General features: G+C 48.2%; 2 protein-coding genes across 2 annotated transcripts in view; one reads left to right on the forward strand and one right to left on the reverse strand.

The window, feature by feature from the left end:
* Positions 1-21461, forward strand: part of ACSF2 (acyl-CoA synthetase family member 2) — a 35999-nt gene that overhangs the window by 5786 nt on the left and 8752 nt on the right. Inside the window, exons 2-10 of the mRNA XM_068150955.1 lie at positions 126-321; positions 1661-1789; positions 2664-2717; positions 6067-6185; positions 6396-6558; positions 6982-7077; positions 10151-10299; positions 10897-10988; positions 12029-12105. Of these exons, the coding sequence (XP_068007056.1) occupies positions 126-321; positions 1661-1789; positions 2664-2717; positions 6067-6185; positions 6396-6558; positions 6982-7077; positions 10151-10299; positions 10897-10988; positions 12029-12105 (1075 nt within the window). The remainder of the gene's footprint in view (positions 1-125; positions 322-1660; positions 1790-2663; positions 2718-6066; positions 6186-6395; positions 6559-6981; positions 7078-10150; positions 10300-10896; positions 10989-12028; positions 12106-21461) is intronic.
* Positions 13382-19181, reverse strand: CHAD (chondroadherin). Its single transcript, XM_068150956.1, has 4 exons — positions 18316-19181; positions 16653-16816; positions 16299-16444; positions 13382-14337 (listed from the first exon to the last, which is right to left on the reverse strand). The coding sequence occupies exons 1-3, from the start codon at positions 19093-19095 to the stop codon at positions 16303-16305; spliced, it is 1086 nt and encodes a 361-aa protein (XP_068007057.1). The 5' UTR covers positions 19096-19181; the 3' UTR covers positions 13382-14337; positions 16299-16302.

Consider the following 21461-nt stretch of genomic DNA (forward strand, 5'->3'; position numbering starts at 1 on the left):
CCCACCAGTGTGAGGATGTGCCTTGAGTACCCCTAGTGCTGTAGTCAGGCTGATAATCATGATGGATGGGGAGAATTGTATTGATGTGTTAGACTAAAAACCTGACTCTTATCTTTTTCTTTCAGTGCCCTGCACACAAAGATGCCCTCTGCCTCCCCTAGAGCAACCAACAGCTATATGCAGGGAGCCTCAGATGTTCCTCTTCTCACCAAAACTGTGGGCCAGTGCCTGGATGAAACCGCTGAGCGGTTTCCTGACCGCAACGCCTTAGTTTTCTGTCGAGATCAGATTTGGAAGACATTTGCTCAGTTCAAGGAGGAGGTGAGTGCCTGGTTTGCCCCTAGCAGAGCCCAGGTGAGTGGATAAGAGCAGGAGCAGGCATGATGGAGAAATGTAAAACAGTTCAATCACTCAGCTCAGGAATGAGGTGCCTCTCGTATGGATCTTTATTCCGAGCAGAGGGCAGCAGCACCTCCCCAGCGCAGACCAATGGGCATGTGCTACCTTTGTCCTCTTTGGAGTCTTGACATCAAAGGGAGGAGGCAGAATATGAAAAATATTTGCTGCATATCCCAGAAAGAACTTCCAGCTGAAGAATTATCACCCCTATCTGATGTGTTATAGGCTGAGTCACGGTGTTTTTCTCCACTGGAATAGGCTCCAGCTCTCCCATTAGTCACGCTGTTCTGACTGTCAGAGGTCCTGAGCATGTGGAGGTTTCTAGTCCAAGCACAAAGGCAACTGAGTAAAGTCAAGGACTTGATCTCTGTAGCATACAGAGAAGCAGATGCCTGTGTCTTTGCATGCATATGACATAAAAACAGGCAGTTCTGTGTACTGGAGATAGATGAAGCAATATTTCAAGGCTCAGTACTTGGAAAGTTTCTGTTAAATGTATGCTGTGATTCACTCGTGGTTTAGTTACCTTCATTCAGATAAATAAGATTAGCTGTGCTCACCCTAGTTTTAAAAAGCAGTCTGCAATTCAGAACTCAGTCAGAGAGTAGACATGATTCAAATTCTCCCTTACATGGTAGGTTTCAAAAATTAATTTGACAACATTACAAAACTATGAAAACTTTCCTGAATACCTCAGGATATACACATCTGCACACCTGAGATGTGCTTATTGGCTTGCAAAATAAAGTAGTCATGTTTGTAGTAGTGGCTGAGTTTAAGTTAATGAAAATAGGAACCCCCAGGCTGGTCAAAGATTGCTTGATTCAGTTTTCCTCACCTGAGTCCTTTTTGAAGTATGGCTAAGCAGAGGCAGATCCAATGGTGCAGATAGACTCAGCATACAGGAAAGGCTTATTTCTAAGCTGAGTTGATGAGGAGCTAGACACTGTCTTTGGGCAAGGATTAATTTGCAAGTATTTGTACATAATTGTCTATTTTGGTTTCCTTCCTGCTTTTTTGGTATTGTTCTGTACTTGCTGGGTGTGTGTTTTCAGTCACCTTGCCAATCAGGGGCTTGTCTGTGCTCGGTAGCTCAGATGACACTGTTGCAGCATTAGGAAACAGACTGTGCAGCAGAGGGACATTCTGTCTGATTTCAGTTGCAAAGATGATGCTTTTCCCCCAGAAAGTAGTGCCTGGAGATTAATACCTGCCCTGCATCCTCTGCATGATCCTCAGGCTTGCATCTTGTATTCTACAGGTGGACCAGGCGGCAGCTGGGCTTCTGGCTCTTGGCCTGAAGAAGGGAGACCGGCTGGGGATCTGGGGTCCCAATATATATGGGTGGGTTCTCATGCAGTTTGCAACTGCCCAGGCGGGAATCATCCTGGTAAGCACTCTGAAGCATGCAAGCTTTTAGCAGCCTGTTGGGAGGGAAAAAGAACCACTGGGAGATTCTGCAGACTGAAGTTCTCTTGTCTCTTCTTTCTAAGCTCTTACCTGGCATATTGCCTGTAACAGTTTGGTATTTAAAGAAGATCTGTGCAGCTCTTTGCATATTTGTACTGCACTATGTAGGAAAGCAGACTGCAGCAGAAGGAACTGCAAGAAATGGGCTTCTGTGAACCACCTTGCAGCAGCTGATGACAGACAGAGATGTGCTTTTGCATGCAGCACCGTTTTTAAAGTAGCGTGCTGCTGTTCTAAATGACTACCACTGAGTTCAGCACCTTCTAAATAGGGCCTGTATTGCTTCCTGGTGCAAACACTCACTTAAAAGTTTAGTCCAAGCTGTGTATTCCCAACAGGCAGTATTCATCTGAGAGCATGACTTGGCACACTCGCCAGAATGCATCCTGTTTAGGCAGTGCACTGTGGGAAGGACTGCGCCAAACCTCCCGGTCTGTTTCCTGTGTGTGGTTCATCCCACATTCATGTCTGCTAAGACAGGGTGGAAGAGTTTTGAGTCTCCAGTTTAGTGGATTGAATGACTGCCTGGGAGACAGGAGGTCTGCTTCTAAAACTGTTTTTATGTGACTTCACATAAATCTCTTCTCTTCCTTTGGTTATCATATTTTACACAAACACAGGATTCAGCTAACTCTTTGTGGTGAATGGGAAAGCTCTGAGGTGGTGAGCACTTGGTTCTGTGTTGGAGGAGAGGCTTTGAATGTGCTTTGTCCCTGGGAGAACTTTCCTGTTGGAACATGTGCTAGGGGAGGAGGTTTTCAGTGCAAGAGTAACTCTTATTCCTCCCTCCTCAGGTATCTGTGAATCCAGCCTACCAGGCTCTTGAACTGGAGTTTGTCATCAGGAAGGTTTGTATGTCCCTTGCTGGTGATACTAATTGATTCACTATGAGAACTCATACAAGCAGTGTCTGTTAAAGGAGATAGTGGGGACATAATGCAGATGAGCTTCTGCTGAAGACTTGGATATATCAGGGTGAGCTGGCTGGAGGGCAGGGCTGGTGGTGGCTATGTAGAGGGAATGTCACCACACAGTGACCAAGAAGATGCAGCTGCAATGAAGTGGTCCCGTTCCTTGCTCTGCCCTGTGGCTACCACCTTGTGTGTTTGATGGAAACTTCTTTATCCTTCTCATCCCTACATCTCCCTGCTAACAACCATGTAAACACTACCCCAAAACCAACCATACCTGCTGACAATCTTATACTATGGAATGAGGAAAATAAGGGCAGATTAAATACCCAACCCAGGGACTACAGGAGAAGCTGACAGACAGGGCAGCAAAGACTATGTTGTAACAGGGAGGGAGTGCAATCTTTAGAGGCAACATCTATCTTAGATAATTTCTAACTTTCCTATGTTCATGCTCCAACCTGCCTGCAAGGGAGGGCACCACAGCTCAGTGCCATCCTGCAAAAATCACCATCTGGGATTTTAACCTTGAAAGTAGAAAGGCTCAGGAAGGACCAGCCTACTTGGTAGCTTGATTTCTTCTTCCCACATTTGTCCTAGGCCTTGCTGGCCTTGGGTTTAACCTGGTTTAAATCCTAGGTATTGCCACTACTTGATAACTTTCTGCTGTCTGATCCTTGTGGTCTCATCTGCCTTTGTATACCTGCTTGGGTCCACATTCTGGCTTTACCCTCAAAGAAGTGGATAATTTCTGGCAGCAAAGAGAGACATTTCTCTTCCATTAGTTACTGTAATTTGATTGCTGGGCTGCAATTTGAATTCCTGTTTCTTCCTCTGTTTCATCCTGGTCTCACTGGTGTCGCTTGGTTTCACACGTCAGGGTTGATCACAGTACTGCAGTGAAGCAGGTCTCTTCCAGTGTGGGTGTCCTACTGCTTCTCTCATCTGGTGGAAATGTAAATGGCAGTGCTTTCCTTTTTTTCCCCAGTGAGACCTGCCTTCTATTTTTCTCTACATTTCTGTGTCAGATTCTGCTCAGATATTTTTTCCTTCTAGTGTAACTCTGTAGTGCCAATGGGTTAAGAGCAGAAATGTGCCTCAGCTCCATGTCTGACCCTCCCAGGTTTGCTAGTGTTCTTAGCTTTCCCATTTACCCTTAGCATTGGATTCTCTGGTATTTCTTTTCCCCTTAACTGCTTGTGTTTGTTTTTGTACAACAAACCCCCTGAAGACTTTAGGACTTTTCCTGTTGGATCCTGTCAGCCTGTGCAGCCCCTTCCTTGCTCCAGCAGGTTCCCTCCCTTTGGTCTATGGCTGAATAACCATTTCTCTGATTCCTGCTGTATTTCCAGAGCTTTATAAAGAGAAACTATTTACAGGTTTCCTACGACAGGAAAGTCTGCTGCCATTGATACTGAGACCAAGCGGGAGATGCCTAACTGGAAACCCTTATCTCATACAGCATCTGACCCGCATGCTCCTCTCCTCACATAGCATCTGGTGCAAAGCTAGTTCAACCAGATTAGTGGCCTGAAGCAACTAGTAGTAAAAATTCATAAAGCCCCAAACATCCCAGAATAGACTTAGCTCCCTAGGTTCTGGGCAGACTGTTCCAGAAAATAGGGCTGAGTCCTCCCCCTCTACTCAGCCCTGGTGAGACCCCACCTGGAGTACTGTGTCCAGTTCTGGAGCCCCTATTACAAGAGGGATGTGGAGGTGCTGGAGCGTGTCCAGAGAAGGGCCACAAGGATGATCAGAGGGCTGGAGCACCTCTCCTATGAGGACAGACTGAAGGAGTTGGGGCTGTTCAGTCTGCAGAAGAGAAGGCTCTGAGGTGACCTAATTGTGGCCTTCCAGTATCTGAAGGGGGCCTACAGGAAGGCTGGGGAGGGACTGCTCAGGATCTCAGGTAGTGACAGGACTAGGGGGAATGGAATGAAGCTGGAGGTGGGGAGATTCAGGCTAGATGTGAGGAGGAGGTTCTTCACCATGAGAGTGGTGAAACCCTGGAATGTGTTGTCAAGGGAGGTGGTCGAGGCCCCATCCCTGGAGGTGTTTAAGCCCAGGCTGGATGAGGCTCTGTCCAGCCTGATCTAGTGTGGGGTGTCCCTGCCCATGGCAGGGGGGTTGGAACTAGATGATCCGTGTGGTCCCTTCCAACCCTGAATGAAACTATGAAACTATGTTTGTCCTCCCTTTGACAAACCCCAGAGGGTACTTGCAACTCGTTTATTCACCTTGGTCTCCTTACTTCATGGAACTTGGGAAAAGAACATTGAACATTATTGAGTAAAGAACATTGAAAAGAACATTATTGAGTAACTAATTTAGGAAAATAACTTCTTTGACAGGAGCATGAAGATTAAAGCAGTTTGCAAATCTGGGTCAGATTCAGCAGATCTCCTCTGCTGAAAAAGAAATAGAAATTCTTGGAGTAGCTAAAGCACTTTATTGCAGGATTATGTAAATGTAAAGGTTGAGAGAAAAACATTGTAATTTTCAAAACAGCTAATACTTTAACAAGGTGGGAAAATCCTAAAAGACACCTTAAAAAAAACCCAAACCCCACAACCAAACCTTGACCTGAGAGGCAGGCAGTACTCAAAAATCCTCATTTCAGGTCAAGTAAAATGAATTTTATTTTATTTTATTTTATTCATATTTTGGGACTGAGGATTTTGTTAGCCTTGGGACTCCTAATCTGAAGAATCAGTTGTTTGCCTGGTGCTCACAATAAGGAATGTTGTTCTGGGAGAAGAGGGTATTGCTGGCTGCAGCTCTGCTCTTTTGTCCCATGAAAACCAACCAGCCTGTCCCAGACCGAACACTGGAGAGGAGCAGAGCATTGGCTGCACACCTGAATCAGGGCTCAGGATGTTGGGGTGCAGTGACAGCACTTTGCCCTGCACTTGAGGGAGTTCTGTGAATGCATGGCTGTAAGAGCTCAGTTTGCATTTGCTTTTGGTGAACCCACCCGCAGGTAGCTTGTCCCCAGGAGCATGACTGCTGCACCCTCACCATGCAGAGACTTCTGTCATGTTCTTCAGTGAATCTTTAAGCTCTTACTAGGAGGTGTTAAAAATTTTCCACATTTAATCTGGAGAGACCTTTTTGTATTGTGTTCTTAGAGCAACAAGCCATGGAGAAAACCCAGTGTTACTGGTTAACACTTGCTGTGTGGGGTCACACGGCTGTACTTGCTCCTGTGTCAGTGGTGGCTGCTCTTTATCATGTCCTGAACATCAACCCAGTGTGGCTTCTCATGAGTTTCTGTCTCACTTCACAGGTTGGCTGTAAGGCACTGGTGTTTCCCACTCAATTTAAAACACAGAAATACTATGATATTCTAAAGCAGTCATGTCCTGAGATAGAAAAATCCAGTCCAGGGGAAATAAAGAGCAAAAGGTGAGTTAGGAATGTCTGACCTCACAGCTGTGTCCTGCCTTGTGTCCTCTCAGCTGCAGAACACTGGCTCTACCAGAAGGAACTGCACATGGTCTCAGTCTCAAGAGAACTTATTGGGATCTCTTGGAAGTTTGTCCTGACCACTGTATGCTTAAGCAGGCAGTTTTCTCCTTGTTCCATTATTATTGGTGGTATTTTCCCTCCTACCAGGCTACCTGACTTATCCATTGTCATCACACTGGACTCCAAGCTGCCTGGAACTTTCCACATGGATGAAGTGATACAGGCAGGGGACAGCAGTCATATGAAGCAGTTAAGAGCTGTGCAGCAGACCCTCTCCTGCAATGAACCCGTCAACATCCAGTTCACTTCAGTAAGTGCTTCTGCCTGCTCCATGTCTTGTGGTTGGGTTTGCTTCTGAGAAAACAAGGAAAGACGTGTGTGATGCTGAGCATCCTGTTTCTTTTGCCTTCTGTCCTCTGAAACCAAACCCTGGTCCCATCTTCTGCTGTAGGATGGAGGAAATGTTCCAGCATTTCTTTTTCCTTCTTCCAGTCTGGACACTCAGCCATATCTCAAGGGCATGATGGCTGTCATATGAATTCTGTCCAACTGGAGTTGGACCATTTTTTCACGTGGTTTGGGTTACGATGCTGTTAAAGAAGAAAGTAAAGTCTCCCAGATCTGAATGGAGAATGAAGTGCAAGATCACCCCAAAGTCTGCCCAGGAAATCACCCCTGAGAGCACATGTAGCTCATCCTCGTGGCATCATGGCATGTGCCCTATGTCTTTCAGGGAACAACAGGAAGCCCCAAAGGAGCCACTCTCTCACACAGCAACGTTGTGAACAATGCCAATCTCATTGGTCTGAGGCTAGGGTTCGCAGACCAGGTGGGTCTTGGTGGGAACAGAGTTTGGGGTGGTCTCCACCGTCACAGAGAAACCACATGTGTGGAGCTGGTGCTTGCTCAAGCAGAAGGGCAGGTTGTGCTACAAATGACATTGCAGGATTCTCACACCTAGCACTTTTTAATTCCATCAATGTTTTGTTTTAGTTTCATGTGAAGATTTTTTGGGGGTGGGGAGGGAATTAATTTTGTAAGGGAAAATTTAAGAAACTAATCACTTTTCATTTTGGTGAATCTCAGAATCAACCAGGTTGGAAGAGACCTCCAAGATCATCAAGTCCAACCCATCACCCAACCCTAGCTAATCAGCTAGACCATGGCACTAAGTGGCTCATCCATGCTTTTCTTAAACACCTTCAGGGGTGGTGACTCCACCACCCTGGGCAGCCCATTCCAATGGCAAATCACTTGTCCTGTGAAGGACTTCTTTCTAAGATCAAGCCTAAACACTCATTTCACATAACAACACTCTTTGAGTGCTTTGAGTTCTCTTGAAGGAGGTTTTAATTTCTTCTACGTGACTTTGTTTCATGTCCTGTATAAAGTCTGGTCAGAGTCTGACCTTTCTATTTGTAGTTCCTTTTAACATTTTTTCACAGAACCATAGAGATCTCTTCACAACCTTGACAGTTCTGAGCTCACCACATCCAACCACGTGCCTAGATCTCCCAATCCCACCGCTACGCTAAACCACCTCCCTCAGCACCTCCCCTCCATCCAAAGTGACTCCACTACACAACCACACAGTCACAGAAAGGCTCAGGTTGGAAAAGACTCTCAGAATCACCAAATCTCTCAACCCTACTCAACCTTATCCCCAAGCACCACATCCAAAAGACCTTTAAGTGCATCCAGGGTTGGTGACTCCACCACCTCCCTGGGCAGCACATTCCAATGCCTGACCACTCTTGCTGTGAATAAATTCTTCCTAATGTTCAGTCTAAACCTACCCAGTGGCAGCTTGAGGCCCTCTTGTTCTGTCACTAATTACCTGAGAGAAGAGATCAGCACCAACCTCTCCACAACCTCCTTCCAGGTAGCTGTAGAGACCTATGAGGCTTCCCCTCAACCTCCTCTTTTCCAAACTAAACAGCCCCAGCTCCCTCAGTCGCTCCTCACAAGATTTACTCTCCAGGCCCTTCACAGCTTCCTTGCTCTCCTCTGCACTGGCTCTAGCACCTTGGCATCCCTTTTGTGTTGAGGTGCCCAAAAATGAACACCACACTCGAGGTGTGGCCTCACTAGAGCTGAGAACAAGGGGACAATCATCTCCCTGCTCCTGTTGGACACAGCATTTCTAATCCCAGCCAGGATGCCACTGGCTTTTTTTTGGCCACCTGGGCACACTTCTGGCTCGTATTCAGTTGATTGTTGATTAGAATCCCCAGGTCCCTTTCTGCTAGACACTTTCCAGCCGCACTGTCCCAAGCCTGTAGCATTGCTTGGGGTTGTTGTGACCCATCACCCTGGGCAACCTGTTCCAATGCTTGATAACCCTTTCTGTAATTTAATTTTTCCTAATACCCAGCTTGGTCCTCCTCTGGCACAACTTGAGCCCCTTTCCTCTAGTCCTGTCACTTGTTGTGTGTGAGAAGAGACCAACCCCCACTTGGCTGCAACCTTCTTTCAGGCAGTTGTAGAGAGCAATGAGGTCATAGAATCATAGAATTGTTAGGGTTGGAAGGGACCTCGAGGATCATCCAGTTCCAACATCCCTGCCATGGGCAGGGACCCCTCACACTAGATCAGGTTGCTCATAGCCACATCCAGCCTGGCCTTAAAAACCTCCAGGGATGGGGCTTCAACCACCTCCCTGGGCAACCTGTTCTGTCTTTCCTCAGCCTCCTTTTCTGAAGACTAAACAGACCCACTTCCCTTAGCCACTCCTCATAAGACCTGTGTTCAAGGCCCTTCACCAGCTTAGTTGCTCTTATTTGGACACGTTCCAGCTGCTCAATGTCATTCTTGTAGTGAAGGGCCCAAAACTGAACCTACTATTTGAGGTGTGGCCTCACCAGTAATGGTTAGAAGGGGACAATCCCATCCATAGACCTGCTGGCCACACTATTCCTGATACAAGCCAGGATACCATTGGCCGTCTTGCCTGCCTGGGCATGCTGCTGGCTCACATGCTTCCAGCCATCCATCAACACCCCAGGTCCTTCTCTGCCAAGCAGCTCTCCAGCCACTCTTCCCCAAGCCTGTAATGTTCCATAAGGTGGTTGTGGCTCAAGTGCAGCACTCCAGACTTGACCTTGTGAATCTCATACTGTTGGCCTCAGCCCATTGATCCAGCCTGGTCAGATCCCTCTGTAGAGCCTCCCTCCCCTTCAGCAGACTGACATACCCACCCAACTTGGTATCATCTACAAACTTACTGAGGGTGCCTTGATCCCCTCATCTAAATAATTGATTAAGATGTTAAGTAGGACTGGCCCCAGTGCTGAACTCTGGGGAACACCACTTGTACCTGACCACTAACTGGATTTAACTCCATTTACCACAACTCTTTGGGCCTGGCCATTTAGCCAGTTTTTCACCCTAGAAAGTGTGTACCTGTCCAAGCCATGAGCTCCTTTGAGGTTCTGAAGTAATTATTTCTAACACAACACCTTTAATAAAAAACAATAAAACCCAAGATAAGTTGTTTCAGTTTTCAGAGCCTTTGGTGGTTTTAAACCCCAAATATAATTATTAGGATTGCCAAGTCCTGCATATTTCATGCCTGTCACAGCAGTGCCACTCCTCTCTTCTGGCATATCATGAAATAATGTGTAAGCTGTATCAGGCCAGAAGTGCAGCAAAGGAAAGACATTGCAGAACTCCAGGATGGAATTTTGACGTTGCAAACTTCCCAAAGTGATTTTTATTGGAGGCAGGAGGCATCAGTGTCATGTTTCTACATAAGGGGCACACAGTCAGTACCTGATTTCCAGCAAGTTTTCACGAATCAGGGACAGCTTCTCTGTTCAGATCTTTGCTCTTCAGCAGCAAGATGGGCCAGTCACAGGCTAGAAGATCTCCTCTCCTCACTGTTGTCTTTGGCTTAATCCCAGGACGCTCGTAGTGTTGTCCCTGCACCCCTCTATCATTGCCTGGGATCCGTGGGAGGCTCCATGGTGATGGCTCTGCATGGGTCCTCCTGCATCTTCTCGTCACCGAGTTTTGAGGGGAAGGCTGCTCTGGAGGCAGTGGCTCAAGAGAAGTAAGGGTTTGTTTGTGTCTTGCTACAGAGGAGTTCATTGCCTCTGGACGGTACTTCCCTTCCTTTGTCTGCCAGCCCTTTGCTCACACTCTTCCTTCCTGCCATGGGACAGGCAGGTTTGCTGGTGCACATTGGCGCTTCAGCAGCCGGAATCCTGCCTTTTCAGCTGCACTTTGCAGTTTGTCACACTCCTCTTTTCCCCAAAATAACAGATCCTTCAGGTCACTGTAGGGCATTGGCTGGAAGGCACAATGGTGTCTTGGTTTGCTGTGGCCAGTGTGTTTGTACACCTAACCCCCTGCCCTCTCTCCAGGCCAGCTCAGCTGCTGAGATAGTGGCCTTTACAGCTTGTTCTTCGGGTGTGGCTTGTAAACTGACAGGGCTGCCCTTGTGCCTGCACAGCACATGCACACCTGGGGACTTCTCGTACTTCTGCATTGTCTGTGTGCGTGGCTGAAGAGCACATCTGCTCTGCCTGCCTCTGTGCTGCTGCTCTGTGGCCCCATGCGTGAAGGGATGGGCCCAGCTTGGGGGCTGCCCTGGGCTGCCCCTGGTGCCCAGCTGTACAGTTTTGCCTTTTCTCTCCCCTTCCTGAAGATGCTCCCATGTCTTTGGCACACCAACCATGTTTATAGACATGCTTGCCCAGCCGGACTTTGATTCCTACAACCTGTCAACTCTCCGCGGAGGTAAGTGTGACAGCTCAGACTGGGACCTCCCTAGAAACCGGGTATTGCAGGCTGCTGGGAGGTGGAATTAAGCTTTGTGAGGTAATTGCTCTCCTGGAGGGAAGAATTTAGTTGCACCAGCTTTGTGTTTTACTCTTGATTTGATGCTATGTTTCCTTTCGTTGGGATCTCCTTCAAGAACTAGTCATTTGAAAGATTTCTTTCATCTTAGAAGCAGATTGCTTGCTCAGGGAGCTGGGAAGCCTGGGTTTTTTTTTCCTCATCTCTCATCTCACCAGCCACCACCGTGTGGCAGCAGATGCTTTGTGTGCTTTAGACTGGTGCAACCCCTAAAGCAGAGCTACTCTGTGATTTCTATGACCTGAAGTTTCCTGCCTGTTTCTCAAATCACTCATCTGAGTGCTGGAGAGGGTGTGCTAACACGAACTGAAGCTCTGTTGTTGCAGATGGCCTTGGAAATAGCTGAGCTGCAACAGTGAGACCACAAGCCCCTTTGAGCAGCGAGAGAATGGTGCTGAGCTTAAAGAAACCTTTAGCAGGTTGCCTAATCATCTCTGCTGTGTAAAAAATGATCCTGTCTCATTTCATTCCCCAGCAAAGGCTATATTACCCTACTCTTTTGCTCCATCACCCTTGGCTGGAACAGGTGAAAATGTGATCTGCCCTCTCACAAAAGGGCTACTTTGTGCCAGGCAGGAGGAAAGGGGTTTGATTTTGTGATGATCAATGGGAGCATTTGTCCTGCTGAAAAGATGTTCCTCTTTCTGCTCTGAATCTGTTTTTTTTCTCTTCTCTCTTTTGGGAATTGCAGCTTGGACTAGGTTTGTGCTATAGAGTTTATTTTCCTAACGAGTGAACTCTGCCAACCTTTAATTCATTCAGGCAAACTGGCCTTGCTCCATAAAAACAGGAAGTATTTTGACAGGAACCTCTGTATCCCAAGGGTCTTGCCAGCATCTGGAAGTACAGAACCTTCTGCAAGACCATTCCTGGGAATAAAAAGATGGTTTTCAAGATGATCATCTTTTCCTTTCTTCCAGGTGTCATTGGAGGTTCCTCTGTTCCCCCTGAGGTCATGAAGATGATTATGACTAAGATGCACATGCCGGAGATGGTGGTGAGTTGTGGTTGATGTGAGTACAGATGCAAGTGGTGCTTGTTGCAGTGAGACTGAGTTTGGGCATCTCTCTGCCGCAGCAGTGCCCAGTGGTGCTGAGGCAGCTGGAAGCAGGTGCAGGGACAGTGGGCATGAGGCCACACAGAGCAGTGAAAAGTGTAGAGGAGCTGGGAGGAAAAAGGGGATTCTGCCTGGTTGCTAGTGGGGTGTCTGGGGAGAAAGTGTTGTAAGAAGAGAAGACGTTGCATTCAGTATCATAAACTGAACTGCTGCTGGTGCATTTGGTAGCTTGTGTAAACCCTTCTGTTGTACACACTGCAGAGGTGAGGGGTGACTGGAGAGGTGGCACTGGTTGGTGTCAGTGCAGTGGGGTGCATGTGTTCATCTTGTTGTGGAGCTGGCAGGTTTCTTACACCATCCTGGACTGCATGCAGATAGAAAACCTGTTGCACGCTCTGTGTTTGAGTCTGACCATGGGAACGACAGCATCCACACATGCAGCACCAGGCCTTGCCTTGCCAGAATGACAGCACGTCACAGCAGGTGCGCTGCCACTCTGTAGGAGGTTCCTTGGCTTGTGCAAAAGCTTCAGCATGGCCTGTGTGTGGAAGGGGACAGACCACCAGCAAGGGAGTCAGTATGGCTCCAGGTGACACATTGTGTAGGCAGGTCCAGCCATATGCATGTGTGAGTGAGTGGCTGGGTGTTAAAAAAAGGCCTTTTTTGTTTTGCTTGAAAGGAAATGGCTTTGGTGCCGTGCACTGCGAACACTGAGGAGACAGATGGTGGTGATGGGCAAACACGTGGGGCTGGCAGTCACATTAGAGCTGTTACTGTTGGCAGCCCTGGACCGCACCAGCACCAAGGTTTTACAGGGGTGGCTGTGTGCTCTGCCACAGACCAGCAGTGCCCAGAGCATCTGCCCTGGAGCTTCCTCAGAGGCGGCCAGGGATTTTTCCAGTATGTGATGCTCTTAATGCTAAAGCAGAAAACAGGGACAGCCCTGGTACTGTTGCCTGGACTCTCAGGTGACAGCTACCTGATTTTACAGTAGGCTTGAGTCTGGCCTCACAAAGTATTTTCAGACACCACTGCAAGTGCTTAGGACTCTTTAGGTACCACATGTTCCTGCTTCGTAGATGGAGAAAAAAACACAGCCTCCTGACCAGCTGATCTGCCCACAGAAAAAAAGAGGATTAAGTCTATATTTGTGCCACTGGTCTGATGTTACTTCTGATCCCCCAGCCCTCAGATAGACGCAGGGAGGCTTGTTGAATTAATCTTTGCAGCAAGAGCTTTATACAGAAGATGTACATAAGAAAATACACAATTTGATCTCGATATAGGAGACAGAAGAGTTTTTATCCTCTTAAAGGTCATTTACAGTCAGTTACTGAGGAATAAATATACATGTATTTTCATAACTCTTTTGGATTAAAGCCCACAGTTAAGTTACAACTGTGATACTGTAATACCCATGACAATAAACCATGGTCACCCTGGTGTCCTGCTAGATCATCTGGAGTATGGACAGAGGGGGAGGAGGGGTGCCCAAGGCAGGCTGCACGGTGCAGCCGTGCACACATCTTGGAGACCCCACAGACTGGGAGGGGATCCAGTTTTCAAATGGCTTCTGTTTCAAGGTTTCCCAGCACTGCTTCACTAATAGGATTTCTGGTCAAGCTAGAGAGATTGCTACCTTTTGGCATGAAAGGGCAGCTTGTTCTTGGTCATTGCTTTACCCCATCCTTCACAGCCCTGACCTGCAGGGACCCCCTCTGTGGGAAGGCAGAGGAGACTCTTTGCATGAGCTGGGACCAATTTTCCTGGCCAAGCATCTGGGGGAGGGCTGTTCCTACCTTCTCACCTGCTTCCACTCCATTGCAGCGGGAGAGATAGCAGCCAACTGGTTGATCAGGGTTGTGGATTATGTTGCCTCTGGGAAACATGACTGTGTTTTACCAGCAGGATCTAGGTTAGCTTGTCTTAGTACGGTCATGCATAGTTTGTTTCTTAAAAACACCTCTTTTAAAACAGATATAGATGTCAGAAAAGGTTGGAAAGGTGGATTGCATCCTGCAGTCAGCAGAGAAGCGGGGATTCGGAGGAGGCCGGAGGTGTTCAGATATATCAGAAATGTTTCCTGACAGAAGAAGCTTGAGGAAGGACTCAGAAGTCAGTAGTTTTCTGATGGTTGAAGTGACCAATCACCAGGACAGGTCATACTGCGGCCTGGTAGGGAAAAAAAAAGAAAGAGAGAAGGCCACATGTTTAAGGGCATTTTTCAAGCAGATCAGTACATTTCCAGCATTAGATTGTTGGTTAGTTGCTTCTTTTGTTATAGGGAGTGAATGAAGCTCACACTTGAAAGAGGAGAGTTAGGACTCAAGGACCCATTACAAGTTCCTACAGTAAAGGAGATGGATCAGTCCTGTCTCTGACCTCTTCTGCCAGCTTGCTATGTGACTCTCTGAGTATCCAGCCCAAAACATTGATGGTCAGTGAGGAATTCCTTCATAGAGGAGGAAACTTAGAGTGAATTTTCAAGAGCAGTGAATTTTTTTGGTGCTTCAGTTCTGGAAATCCAGTGGAGGTAGAGTTTTAGAAACTGGCAAGCAGCTTTTCATCTGACCTGTGTCAGTGGCTTCAGTCACTGCTCGTCCCTGGAAGGCAGACCTCATAACTGACATCGGAGGAAGCTGCTTGGCTCTCCAGAGGTGCATATTTCATGTTCCTCAAAGTCATGCTCACCCCACCAGAGTGGGTTTGCATGCCTGCATTTTGGCACTGACACCTGAAGGTACCAGGCTTTGTCTTCTGCAAGCCTGGAATCAATGGTTTTCTCTTTCATTCACACTTGTAAGCCTGTTTGGGGAGAGTTGGATGGAAGGTACTATGGGAAAAAAAAGGCATTATTGTCATGGTTTTCTTACTCTCATCATGGAAGAGTGAACTGGAATTGTGTTCAGGCAGGGAGAAAAGAAGGTTTAGAAGGGCCAGACCTGTGAATAAAATACACTGCAGTATTGTGGTTTAGAAAATGGATGATTTTCCATCCTTAGAGCAGAACTTTTCCTGCCCTATATGGAATGATTGGTATTTCCATCTCTAAGCTAAAAAACCTCTGGCACTGCAAGAGAAGTAAGGTGCAGGGCATCACCCCTGACATTTTGGTCCTAAATTTAGTTTCTCCAGCCCGTTATGCCTGGTCTTAGTGAGCTGGGGACCAGCTGTAGCTGGGCGTTTGGCTTCTGCCTCATCCTTTCTGTTATGAAGGGGCATGGTGACAAGCCCTGTTTGTGCCGGGCAGGGTCACTGCTCTACACTTAACAAATGAGCAAGGGTTCCTTTCCCAAGGGCTTGCAGACTTGTGGGCTCATCCAGAGTCCCTTGGAACCTGTACAAGCTCCATGCTTGGGACACAGTGATAACTGATGTGGCTTTTTCTTTTTGCTGCTCTGTGTGCTTAATGTAATACTCTTGGTAGTTTCCAGTAGTGTAAGGAGTTTGTATGGTATGCATTCACAGCTGATGCTTGGGCTGGGAGATCTCAGCAAGCTCACAGCTCGAAGCTCATCACTCAGTCCTGTCTCTGAATTGCCTTCTGGCCCAGAACACTTTGTTCAAAGAATATTTGCTGCCTTGAACCTCCCTAGTCTGGGATATCAGCCTTTTATTTTTAAATACCTGAGTATCTTGGATGGAAAGTGTAGTTCCTGAGAGGCAGTGCTGGACCAAGAACTGTCCCTTCTGGAAGACATCTATTTTAATAAAGACTGGGCAGCCTGGCGCCAGATTTTCTAGCAATGTCCTGCCCTGAATTTCAAACCAAACTTGGAGGAGCTTTCCTAGGGAAAGGGGCTGTGCATTTCTAAGCAGGTAGGAAAGTAAAGAGCATGTGTCCCAGCTCATGCATGTTCTGACATTCAATTACATGTTTTGCCCTTGTCCCAGGCCTGGCTTTAGCTCTGTGTTTGTTTTACAGAACTGACTCCACCTCTCACGCTCCAGGAGGATTCCATGGAGCCCAGTATTGTCAGGAGATGGAGCAGCTCTGACTGGAGGGGTCAATGGATGAATGGATGAGCTGTTTTGAGACAAACTGTAGGCCACTGAAGTTAGAGAGAGAAATCCCTGTACCTTTGGTGGCATCAGGGATTGCTGTAGGTCTGACTCAAAGCAAACCATCTTACGTCTTTAATGGCGACTTCCCTTCTTGGACCTCTTGGTGGGGAGCTTGCAGGTGCGGAGGGCTGGGGTGTCTCTGATGGACTGTCCCCGGTACTGTGTAGGCGTGGAGCAGGTCTCCTCGGTGCGAGTGCGATTGCCCTTCAGCCACCTGGGACATGCGGAGGGAGATCAGGAATTTACAAGCGGTACAAGCGCAGTGGACATCACTCACCACAAGGAGAGAGGGCAGGCTGGGGAGAGAGCTGCTGAGCATGTGCACAGCCTTCAGCAGCTTTTGCCTGGCACGATCTGGGGCGACCTCTCTTGGGGGACTCCCAAGGAGAGCTCAGGGCAGAAAGGGGCGCACAGTGCCATACTTGCGCAGATGTGCCAGCTGGCAGTTGCAGTGCCAGGGGTTCCGGGAGAGGGTCAGGGTCTCCATTCTGTCAAAGGGGAAGCTGCGGGGCAGCTGGGTGAGCCGGTTGTTCTCCAGGTGAGCAGCCTTCAGCACAGTCACACCAGCAAATGCGCTGTCTGCAAACTAAAGCACAAAGGTTTACACTGAGGAGCACTGACTTAGGGAAGGGGAACCTCCAAACTGAGTGCCTCTGCTCAAGACTTTAGCGGCACAGGCATGCAAAGAGCAAAAGAAGGAGCAGTGGAGTGGGGTCCTGGCTCACTGGAAGCTCTGGACACCTAAGGGGCATCGGGCTGGTAGGTTTATGGGTGGAGTTTCTTGCCTGATGAAAGGGAAATGCAACCACACCCCCAAATAAAGTGAAGTCTGGCAGCCCTCTTTATTCTTGTCTATAATAAATCTTTTCTGGGTGTATTCCTTTCCAAGGCTGGAAATCCTTCCAGTGCCTGTTGCTTTGCCTGTCCTGGAATGGCTGAAGGAGGGAGTGTTTGTGGTGTCTGAAGGAGCTACTGTAGACTTTGGCAGTGCCCAAAGGCTCTGAATGGAAAGTTACATTTGGCATCTGAGCAGTTAAGAAATAAAGGCAGGTTTCCAGCACCTCAGCCTCCTCCATATTTTTTTTTTTAATCTCATTTCCAATGGGTTGTTTGCAAGGGATATTGCAAGATTTCTCTTTTCTCAATCAACATGCAAGCTTTAAGGAAGAGCCTCTCTTCAAAAAGCTACCAAAAAGAGGAGAGAAGCTGTAGACCCAGTTCTGCATCATTCCAGGGAGAACTGTTGTGCTCCTCCCTTTCCAGCCTTGTGGGGTGCACCTAGGACATCAGGCTGCGACAGGATGCTGTTGCACTTGCACTGTGTTTGTGCCTGTTCTTGAACTGCCAGGGGCTTCAGAGCTCCTGATGCAAGTGATTCCCTGAGTGCGATGCTCCTGCCTACGGATCATATTTTCTCACAGAAAGGAGGATTGCTTTGCCATTCAGGATACCTGAATGTCCCTCTTCTTCTCCAGTGGGAACAGGGCCCCTTTGTAAGATGCTTAGAGAGTTCCTTTTGAGGAAGCATCAATAAACAAACCTTTCTTTATAATGTGTAAAGTTGGGAGGGATGTGGGGAAGTGAAGGTCCCTATGCCTACCTGCCTGCAAAGGGTGTGTAAGAAATCACTGCTACTCGTAGTTCCCTCTGATGAGTCTCCCCTCCTAACCTACAACAGGTACCAAGGCTGAAGGAAGCTCTGCAAGGTGGCGGTGCCCTTCAGTCCGTTAAGGCAGATAGTTTTCTTTCATCCCACACCTTGTGTCTGGGATGATGGAGGGTTGCTAATAGTCCTGGAGCATCCAAAATACCTTTCTAAATCACTGTTGTCACCTCCAGTTTGGGAGGGAATCTGCTGCCTTTCCAAGGAGTTTGATCAGCTCCAGGTCATTTGCTTTTGCATAAAATAACTCATCAGAAGGCTACAGTACTCTCTCTCATCTCTTGTCTGGGCCGTGTCAGGGGTGTTACCAGCTGGCCAGTGCCCTGGCCAGCTCTCCTCTCCAAGGGAGGGACAGTAAACCAAGAGATTTCTAAAGGGGAAGGCCCATGTTTCTTATCTGGAACAAATGAAAAGAGACTCACCTTCTTCAGTTTCATGTTGTCCAGGTTGAGTGTCTGCAGGTATCGCCCAAAGGACTGGAAGGCATTGTCAGGAATGACCTCAATTGGGTTATGAGAAAGCTTCAGTTCTTCCAGCACTCTCAGCTTACTCATTGCATTCACAGGATAGCTGCTCAGCTGATTCTTGTCCAGGTGGAGGACAGCAAGGTTTTCTATGTCCTCCAGGGCCCCAGGCAGGAGGTTGGTGAGGGAGTTGTCAGAGAGGAAGAGCCAGCGCAGGTCTTTAGCTCCCTTGAAAGCACCTGGTTTCAGCTCCCGGATTTTATTGCTGCCTAAGTGCAGAATGAAGAGGTTGACAAGGGGGGAGAGGAGGCCTTTGGGTAGGTCTGGGATCTTGTTCTTGTCCAGGTACAGGTAAGTGAGCTCAGAGAGATCATCGAAGGCTCCTGGTTTTATGACACTGATCTGATTGTCAGTGAGGTAGAGGTAGACCAGGCTCTTGAGGCCCCGGAAGGCTCCAGTTGAGATCTCCTTGATGCGAGAGCTCTGGAGATGCAGGGACACCAGCTTCTTCATGTCACGGAAGCTGTTGGTTGGCAGGATGGGGAAGTTGTTCTTCTGCAGGTTGAGAAGCCGTGTTTGCTCAGGCACCTTGGGGATCTTCTTCAGGCCCGCGTTGTCGCAGATGACGTGCTGCAGGTCTCCACCGTGGCAGTGGCAGCTCGGAGGACATGCCTGCACGGGGGAGGCAAGACATACCAGTAGGCTGAGGACACTGAGGAAGAAGCCTGACTGATTCATGGACAGCTCTGGAATTAGTGTGGTGAGAAGAGAAGCAGCAGGAGGAGGGAGATGGGAGAGAGAGCAACTGGGTTTGCAGCATGCTGAACACAGCCCTATTTATAATGTTATTAAAAAGCAAAATCCCTTCCCACAAACCGCAGGCTGCAGCCAGTTGGAAGCAACTGGCTTTGGGAACTTACTGTGAGCTTAACCCCTTGGCACCAGGCAGAGGAGTGTCCACAGTCCTGGCTGGCCCCCCTGCCAAAGCAACTGTGCAGAGGTAGTTTTCCTTTCTGCAACAGGGAGGCAAATGGTCAGGAGAAACACAGACAGAGCTGCTCAGGGGGGAATTTCTTGGGGTCCTGCAGAGCTGAGCGGGGCCTGGGTTCATCGATGCAGGGGAAAAGCCTGTTTGGGTTGAACAGTGTAGCAGGGCTCACCGCCATGCTCTGCAGCTCTGCCCAGGAGCAGCTTTCAGCAGGCTCGTGGGCTGAATTTAGCCTCAGCTGGTTTAGGAAGAAGAACCTTATCCTATTCTCACAGAGGAAAATTTTTGGCAGGGATGGCAGAAGATGGAGGTCATACAGTGTCCTGCCTAAGGCCAGCAGCACTGCAGTTGCTTTGCAATGCAAAATGTTGAAGGTCTCCAGACCTAGACTGCACCATAAGAGTTGGCCAAGAAATGGAGAGGAAAGACAGACTTAATTTCTGCTTCATCTTTTCCTCTGAGCAGCTGAGTGTGACATATCCATGGTCATAGTCATGAGCACTGTGTGAGGGGTCTTCTCTTAACTGTAGTAGTGGTTGTTGCCATCCAATGAGGGATGGGGCAGCGGCAGAGCCTGTAGAGAAGCAGTGGAGCATGGGCTGGTGGATATGAAATGCCAGACAGTGGTGCCCTGCTGTGTGCCCAGCTCAGATGAGTTGGATGCCTGTGCTTCTCAAGATGACACTAGGAAAGGTATGGGTATTGGTAAAGGTGTGGTGAGGTAGCAGAGCCAGGAAACAAGGAAATCACTGCTGGAGCTGGGGCTTGGATCTACCTTGGCTCTTACCTTGGGTTAGCAGTGGCAAAGGTAAGTTAACACAGGGGATGTCCTTTGCTCTCCCAACAGAGAAGGCAAAAGCAAAGCAATTAAAAGCCCCAGTGCCTGCTTCTATGAGTGTGGAGAGAGAGATCCAGGGGTAGTGGGGTGGGGTTTGGAAGTGGAACATTTTGAACTGATTTCCAGCCAATTCCTGGCTGCTGCAAAGAGCTGAGAGCTGAGTGCATAAGTGTGAGCTTGTTGAGATTGCTGCTCCTGAGGCAGGCTGCCGAGCTGTGGTGGAGCGCTTTGCAGAGGCGAGACGGGCTCGAGAAAGGGAAGAAATCCAAGGGCTGACTTAGGACACAGCCTGGCTTGTTGACTGAGATTTCTGGGTTTTTCCATTGTTGCACTGAGGAGCTGGGCAGCGCCGCTGAGCCTGCTCCGGACGGCGTTATGCAAACGGGCTGGCAGCCCTCGCTTTGGTCAGCAGCTGTCAGGCTGCGTGATGAATTTGGGGGAGAAAAAGGTTTCTGGAATGTGAGTGCAGCTTCTGGTGAGCCTGTGGGGCAGATGGGATTGGTTGAATGATGATGTAATGTGGGACCTCAGTGCAAACCAGGCCATGTCAGGCTTCCAATGTTTGTCATCCTTGAGGTGCAGCGTCCTGCTGTGGAACGCTGGCCTCTGCACCCAGTGCTGCTCCTGCCTTGTCTCCAGAGAGATGCTTGGACTGTTAGGTCTTCCAGGCTGCTGCTGGAGGGACCTCCTGCAGGATTCACTACTGTAGTTACTGTAGAATTTCAAACTCTTTGATCAAAACAATGGTGGTTTTGCTTATACCTGATTCAGTGAGCACTGCAGTGGTTGATTCACAGAATGGTTTGGACTGGAAGGGACCTTAAAGATCATCTAGATCCAACCCCCTGCCATGGGCAGGAACACCTCCCACTAGACCAGGCTGCTCAAGGCCTTGAACACCTCTGGGGAGGGGGCATCCATAACTTCCTGGGCAACCTGTTCTAGTACACATGCTTTGATCTCTGGAGTAGCTCTTTGTGTGTCTTGGTCAGGACCTTTGAGACAGTGAAAGAGGAGGCAGACAGAAGAAACCTCCATGTTTTCTTCTCTGCCTCTTCAGGTTGTTCAGGACTGAGAGTGCCCCCTAAGAGTGTGGAGCTTGTGAAGTTGAGAGAAGAAGATGAGTGAACAATTGGAAAAAAACTTCCCCTTTAAAGCATCATCTTCTTTCCACTGATGGAGTTTTTGGTATTTTTTTCCCTAAGCAACTTCAATGACCTTAGTCTTACTTGGAATCCTCTGATGGAACTATTCCTGCCATTACATAGCAGCTATACT

The sequence above is a fragment of the Melanerpes formicivorus genome, unplaced genomic scaffold (genome assembly GCF_026170545.1).
Source record: "Melanerpes formicivorus ecotype bairdi unplaced genomic scaffold, bMelFor1.0.p_v2 SCAF_21, whole genome shotgun sequence".
Classification (NCBI taxonomy): domain Eukaryota; kingdom Metazoa; phylum Chordata; class Aves; order Piciformes; family Picidae; genus Melanerpes; species Melanerpes formicivorus.